The sequence below is a fragment of the Leucopleurus acutus genome, assembly GCF_964270905.1.
Source record: "Leucopleurus acutus genome assembly, chromosome: 9".
NCBI lineage: Eukaryota > Metazoa > Chordata > Mammalia > Artiodactyla > Delphinidae > Leucopleurus > Leucopleurus acutus.
This window is the reverse complement of record NC_139144.1, coordinates 34,232,157-34,240,020: the sequence shown is the minus strand read 5'-3', so window position 1 is coordinate 34,240,020 and position 7,864 is coordinate 34,232,157. Positions and strand designations below refer to the sequence as shown.

Genomic DNA, 7,864 nt, shown 5'->3' with positions numbered 1-7,864 from the left:
GAAATCACTTCTTTTTTCTTCATCTTCCACTTAACTTTCAACAAAACATGGAGTCTCCTTTCTTCAGAGGAAAAATGACTGGGAGACCAGCTGACCACTGCCATGGTAGTCTGGCTCATTCATAAGCAAGACTCCACGTGGACGGCCTGACAGAGCTGAGCTGGAAGACTTTTCTCCAAGGCAGAGACCCCAAGCCTAGGAACGTCACAAAGAGCAAGTGCTAATTGCAGGATTACTATGCTCCAGGGATTTTTCACACTTCATCTCTCTCAGTCTTCACCACAGCAATGTGGGAAGAACTATTATTATCCCAGTTTTATAGAGGAGCAACCAAGGGCACAGATCCTTGGGGTTTCTTAGCCAGGGTCAAACAGCAAGTGGCAGAGCCGGGCTTTAAACCCGAGCTGTGTGAACTCAAGAGTCCGTGCTCTGCCATGTGCCTACCCATAGGGATTCGCCTAGGTGGCATCTAGACAATGGGAAATTGCAGTGTGTATATCTTTGTGCACAAGTGTGTGTATGTCTACACTACACGATAATGTAAATACAGAGGTGAGTACCTAGGTAGCAAAGAAAACCTTATCCAGATGAGGGTACCAGAGGATTTAGCTGAAAACACCGTGGGTCAGGTGCTACCTCTGGGGAGAGAAGCTGGAAAGGAAGGAGACTTACTTTTCCCTGTATGCCCTGATGTTCTGTTCAAACATTTTATCAGGCACATGTACTTCCTATTTTAAAAACTTTTAATTGAAAAGAAAACTCTGTATGTTGTTGAGTCGCTAAGTCTTTGAAATTTACTGAGTCGTATTTTCTAAAAAATAGAAAAGTGAGAAGAAGCAGTCCCGCACTACAGAGGCCTAGCACACGCATCGCAGGGGAGCCGGAGAGGTGGCTTCGTTCAGTGCAGGAGGCTTGGCTGCGGGTGTCTGAGTTGCTCAAGACCCAAGAGCACTAAAAGCGAAACCATTCGGCCAACCTCTCCCATTTTCATTTTCAAACTCAAAACCCTGCTACCACCACCGCAGGACCTGCCTCTCAGTTTAGAAAGTCAGCGAAAGAATGAATGACCTCACTTTCCCCAACAGGCAGGTCCCAACATGTTGTGCGCAAAACAAAACTTGAGTAAATCGATTCATATTTTAAATACCCTGGCTGAGGTCCTTGTTTTAGCAATCCTGACAAGATCCTCTTTGCAAAGCAAAGAAGCTGATTGTGATGTTAACACTGTGTTATGTAAACAAAAAAAAAAATTTTTTTTTTTTTTTTTTTGGTGCCATACAAGGGTCCTAGTCTCAGCCTGGAACCGATCTTCTGAGCTGTCCGGGTGTTCCGGAGACTGGTGGGGCACCCTGGTATAGACTCCATTTGCATGAAACCAAGGACCCTCTTGTAAGGACTGAGGAAGCCCGTTCAAGTTCAACCCAAATTGGAAGGCTGAGGCATTGGAGGGGGAGCCTGATTCCGAACCTAGAACGCTGTTCTACAAGTAGATTCTTCTCAGCCGCTTCTGGATTCAAATCAAGTCATACAGCAGGGGGGTGTTATGAACACAAGATCCAGAAAATGCCACAAGGTCCTCCTTTGACATCCCATCAAAGAGGTGAGTAGTGTTCTCCCCACTTCTGCCCTGAACCCGGTGCGTGTGTCAGTAAATTGAGGACTCCAACAGACCGAGAACCCGCCCAGGGTCCTCAGGGCTCCCCATGGGAGCAGGGTCACCCTGTGGCCAGTGGAGCGACAAGACAACCCCCATGGCACAGAGATCAAAGTCTTCATGGGGAGGATCCCCAAAAGGCCACTGGGGAGTGAGCAGGGCTATCGCTGACCTGGCCAAAGTGAGCTGGAGCAGGTGAGGAGGAAGACGGCAGATGCCACGTGGTGGCGAAAACGAGTCATTTACGTATGCACCCACACTGCACCTGGAGACTCCTAGCGACTAGTGCACGAGATTTGGGGGCAGTCAGGCGGTTCAGCCACAGCTGGTCACGGCGAGAGCCCAGGAAAAAAGTACTGCAGAGGGCTCGCAGTATCTTATTTGTAACCCCAGGCCGGTGGGCTGTGCGGTGGTCTGAGGAAACTCATCTCAGGTTTTTTTACAAACACCAATAAACTGGAATACTAAATCCCAGCCAGTTAATCTGGTAATTAAAGTATTTTTTAACCATAGTCAGCCTTAGCTTCCACCCCCGCCCCACCCCCCTGCCACCCCGCGTAAAACTTCGTGCATGATTTCAGCTTTACTTTCCTTCTCAAGACATGCCGATGTGCTGAGTCACTAAAAAAAAAAAAAAAAAAAAAAAACAGAAAGTAAAGGAAGAGTGATCCAGCTTCTGAGGACTAGCCTTGGTAATGACTTTTTTCCCCTGGTTGTGATTCCTGTGATGCTAAAGGACGTCACATTGCACAATCTTAATAAGGTTTCCAATCAGCCCCACCCGCTCTGGTCCCACCCCCATCCTCCAACAAAGATTTATCAAATGTGGGATTTTCCCATGAGTCTCAATATTAGAGTTTCAACCCCCAATAAATATGAGACCGGGGATGTCTGAGGTTCAGTCTGCCCTCGAGCCCACCAGGAACGAGAAAGAGAGCTCCATTTGCCCTCCAGGAACCCAGCTATGAACTCCCTCTCCACAAGTAAGTGAAGGAAATCCCTCGCCCTGGAACTGGCTGGCAGCCGTGCTGGGCCAGGGAGGCGGTGTGTATCCGCTGCCCCGAGGGCTGGCGGGCGGCCAGCAGCCAGAAGCACAGCTCCCCCAGCGGTGCGGTCTGCTCACTGGCTGCTCTCCCTTCCCTCCGGCACAGTCGCCTTCTCCCTGGGGCTGCTCCTGGTGACGGCTACTGCTTTCCCTACCCCGGGACCCCTGGGAGAGGATTTCAAAGATGATACCACTTCAGACAGACTACTCCTCACCTCTCCAGACAAAACTGAAGCTCTCATTAAGTACATCCTCGGCAAAATCTCCGCAATGAGAAAGGAGGTATGTAGGCTTGCCTGAGGGTGATGGAGGGCCTGTGTGGGCATCTACTTCCTTGCCCTTGGATGTGGACGGGGGCTCCTGCACTGGGAGGTCTTTGCTGGGTTTGGAGGCAATTTGGATTTGAAGCCAAAGGGGCAGACTGCGTCCTGTAATTTCTCCTCTGCTGCTGGTCCCAGGTAGTTCCTTTTTCTCTTGGAGAATCTACAGTGGGGCTGGGACCCATGCTCCCTGGCCCATTCTCAGCTCCACACTTGGTGTGAGCTGAAGGCTACACTGCCTCTCAGGACTTCCTTTTCCACAACCAAAAAATAAGGTCTGTCAATCTTTTTCGTGTTTCGGACTTTGGGAGGATTAAAAATCACCACCTGAAATGACTGTACAGCTTCTCAGGGCAGTCACAGTTCTTTTAGGTGACGCCAGCTCAGTGGTTAGGGATTCCCCAAAGTCATTCTGGCATATAAAATGCATACCTGATAGCCCACTGAAGTGGCAAAATCGTAGGTACGTTAAAGCAGCTCCCAAGCTTTAAATGTAAGGTAGTTTGGCTCTGCTTTGATAGAAAGCAGAGAGGGGATTGGGAGCCCCAAATCTAGTTCTGGTTCTGCTGAACAAGCTTTGTGATCTTGGGCAAATTCTCTACCAACTCTGGGACCCATCTGTAAAATTATGGAATTGGACTAGATGATCTGAAAGGTCCTTCCAGCTGGGACATTCTATGACTCAAATTATATTCACCCAATTATCATCAAAATTCCTGTTATTTATTAAGTACCTACTATGTGCCAGGCACTTTATATAGATATTGTGTCTTATCCTCACAGTAAACTTACAGGGGAGGTATTTCATTATCCCCAACTTGGAGAGATAGGGACACTGAGACTTGGAATAGGTCATAAACGTGAAGTCACAGGTGAGGCTCGAATTGAACCCAAGTGTGCTCATCTCCTGTAGACCCTGCTTGCCTGGAGGCTAATGGATTGTGACTTCACTTTTCTTAGAGAGCTTCCTGGCCATGAGGGCCAGAGGGCATCAGCCCTCTAGTGGTGTTTGCTTTAGGGGCACTTATACGATAACGGTTCTGATATTCTTTCCCAGATGTGTGAGAAGTATGACAAGTGTGAAAACAGCAAGGAGGCACTGGCAGAAAACAACCTGAACCTTCCAAAAATGGCAGAAAAAGACGGATGCTTCCAATCTGGGTTCAATCAGGTACGAATGCAATACGTTCACTTTTAGCTACTCCTTAGTAAAAAGTTCTCCCTCTTGCATGCAGTGTCTGTACACATATAGACCAGGCAGGTAATCAAGAAGGGGATAAACGTGAAGAGCATCATGTAAATTTCATGAGGAGGCCAACTTAAACGCTATTAAAGGCAACTTATTTTTGAACGACTTGGTCAGAGATAGCCCCTCTGTGCTGGAATTTTCACAACAGTCAAATGTTAGGAAACCCCACAGGTCTAGCTAGTTTATCCTGCGTAAGTTGGTCCAGGCACCTTTCTCCTCTTTGGCTGCCCTCGGCAGGATCCAGGCCTGCCCTCCCTGCTGAGGTCATTCTCTATACCCTTCTCCTGCCAGACAGTGGCATAACCTCCACTGACTTCTGATTATTTCATAAAAGGAGGTTTCAGCCCTTTTATTTCAAAAAAGGAGCTTTGCGCCCGACATTGACAAGGGCAGGAGTGCAGCCAGAGGGAAGAGCATTATGGACAGAATCAGAGGAAGGCCCCTTGCCACAATCTAGCATCTACTGGGCTTTGGGGAAAATGAAGCGGTGCCTCTCACTGTCCAGATATTTTAAATGGGGCAGCTGATGCTCTCCTTAAACAACAGATCTCAAAACATGAGACATGATGCTTTGAGCATCCAAGTGTGATCCTGGAGCACTGCAGCTTCAGCATCATGTCTCAAAACATGATGCTTAAGAAGTACTGGAAGTTCCCTGGAGGGGCAGACGGAGAAGTTATTGAATTAGAGCAATTTTAACTTTTAAAGTCGATTACGTCTTCCTAGCAATAACCAGTTTTCCCACCATCTTTCCTCTTAGGAGACTTGCTTGATGAGAATCACCACCGGCCTTCTGGAGTATCAGATCTACCTGGACTACCTCCAGAATGAGTATGAGGGTGATAAGGGAAGCATCGAGGCTGTGCAGATTAGCAGCAAAGCACTGGCCCAGATCCTGAGGCAAAAGGTGGGTGTCTTCTCATCCCTTCACTTGGCTCAAAGAAAGCAGCCTAGACAACTCGGCAGTGCAGCGCCAATTCAAAAGAGATGGCCATGTGTGACGGAAAGGATCTGAGAAATATTTCCTGATAGTTAAAACTTTTTCTTTTTGCTCTCTTCTGCAAAAGACATCAATAGCTGTATTTAAAACTCTGTTAAATGGGGAGGGTTTTAACATCAACTTCTAAGAGCTTAAGAAATAAGAAAAAAATACCTGTAGAGGCAGAAGGAAGCACATTCAACCTCACATAGTGATCCTCATAACAGAACAAAGAGCACAACAATTATTTTAATATTGCCAATTGACATTCGTGTTATTACGGTAGTTTCAACTCCTTTCCCTTACTCTTTTGCCAAAGAGTTAATGCAGAGAAATGGCTAAAGGCTGAAAGAGCAGGTACCAAGAGTTTTGGTCACTACCAGCGAGCCATTCAAATGCCACATGGTGGAGGCCTGATGGCACAATTTGTGGATGAGCCAAAGTGCAAAGAGAAGGGCCCTGGACTGAGAGGCAGGCACATGGGTGCTAATCCTGCCTCTGCCTTTTCTAAACCAGGGCTAAACCAGGTTGCCCTAAACCAGGGCTTCTCCCACTTTAAGGTGCACACGAGCTTCCTGGAGGATCTTGTTACAATGCAGAGTCTGATTCAGCAGGTCTGGGGTGAGACCTGAGACTCACATTTCTAACAAGGTTCTGGTGAGGCTGCAGTGCTCCAGGATCACACTTGGAGGTGCAAGGCCTTCCATAATTACTTAGCTCCATGTGAGTGGGTCCATTGAAAGGCGTTGCCCAGTCCTCTTCAAGCCCTCAGAGCAGTGGACTCTTAACAGATGCAGGATGAATGGGTGAGAGCAAAACCAGAGAAAAGTATTAGAGTTCCCCGAAGAACCTATTAAAATACCTTTAACTCAAAGTTCTTCATTTATCTATTGAATTCCGACTACGCGCCAGGCATTGTTTAGGATAACAGAAGACACGTAAGATACTATGGCTACCCACGGAATGCTTAAGGTCTAACGGAGACAGAGCAGCAAAAAGATTAGAGCTCAGCTGCTGTGAGCGGGTCCTAAGCTCTGTGGGCTCAGAGGAGAGGCACCTCCCCCTATCTGGGCAAGCCAAGGCAGGTGGCCCCAATCCGCTCCTTCACCCCAATTTGAACATCTTCCCACAGGCCAGAGTATCTCTCCACTGCAAAAGATCTGTCCGGTATTTAAACAATTCCTTTTGTTTTCTGTTCCCTTCAGGTCAAGAATCCAGATGAAGTAACCACCCCTGACCCAACCACAAATGCCAGCCTGATGAATAATCTGCAGTCGCAGAATGATGACTGGATGAAGAACACAAAGATTATCCTCATCCTGCGAAGCCTTGAGAACTTCCTGCAGTTCAGCCTGAGGGCTATTCGGATCAAGTAGCTGGGCACCTAAGATTGCTGTAGTTCATGGGCATTCCCTCCTCTTGTCAGAAACCTGTCCACTGGGCACATAACTTATGTTGTTCTCTATGAAGAACTAAAAGTATGAGCATTAGGACACTATTTTAATTATTTTTAATTTATTGATATTTAAATATGTGATATCGAGTTAATTTATGTAAGTGATATTTATATTTTTATGAAGTGCCTCTTGAAATATTTTATGTACTTGTTTTGAAAAAGTAACGTAAAAATGGCTATGCGGCTTGAATACCCTTGCTGTTTCAGAGCCAGATCATTTCTTGGAATGTGTAGGCTTACCTCATAAAAAAATGCTAACTTATACATATTTTTAAAAGAAATATTTATATTGTATTTATATAATGTTTAAACTGTTTTTATACCAATAAAGGCCTTTTTAAAAAATATTAGCAACTAAACCTTTGTGTGTCCTGTGAAGCTTAGTATAAACTAGTTTCCATCGCTACCACCACCACTAAAAAAAAAGGTGCAGTCACCTGGAGAAAGATATGATTGAACGTGTACTGAATGTCAGGCACCAAGCTAAATGTGTTGCATGCATCATATTTAAGCCTTGCATTTGCATATTTTTCTCTGGATGTGGGAGAGTGATTCCCTCAGTCACCAGCTGGAAGGTAAACCACAGATTTGAAATCCAGGTCTACCTGCCTCCAGGCTCCCTACTCTTAACCTTTAGGTCACACTACCCCCCAGGGAACTGACAGATGATGTAGAAAATCCCAAGAGGATATGCGGAATACATTTAAAGATGCAATCAAAAGCCTTTAACATGGTGCAACCACTTGCAGAAGACACAGCAATGTGCAAGTTTCCAAATAATAACTAGAATTTCCACCTCTCTCCTCTGGGTTCCTCAAACACTGCACAGACCTGTCCATCATAGCACCGACCACATTGTATCACATCTTAAAATGGGTTGATTTTTCTTTCCAGCCAGCATGGGGTTCCTCAAGAAAGCAGACTCTATTGTATTCATCTTTGCATCTGGAGCCCATGGCCCAGAATCCGAACATAGGAGGCCCCAATAAACCCTTGCTGAATGAAGAAACCACAAATAAATAATCAAATCTAAGACACGTCCGTTCTTAAGGAGACATGCTGTTGGTCAATGAGTGGGGAAATTACAAGTACTGTGCACTTATGAATCTTTATCTTAAGGAAAAACTAGCAAGACTTGGGAAGAAATATTCTAAGACCTTC

The 7,864-nt window shown here is 46.0% G+C and overlaps 1 protein-coding gene across 1 annotated transcript; it reads left to right on the top strand.

Annotated features, from left to right (window-relative positions):
* Nucleotides 1-2,529: 2,529 nt before the first annotated feature.
* Nucleotides 2,530-6,623, top strand: IL6 (interleukin 6; the record flags this gene model as incomplete). The annotated part of the gene is given in 6 exon segments (XM_082845939.1): nucleotides 2,530-2,580; nucleotides 2,583-2,637; nucleotides 2,806-2,981; nucleotides 4,077-4,190; nucleotides 5,029-5,175; nucleotides 6,453-6,623. Coding segments are annotated over 6 exon segments (714 nt in total).
* Between the last annotated feature and the right edge of the window lie 1,241 nt (nucleotides 6,624-7,864).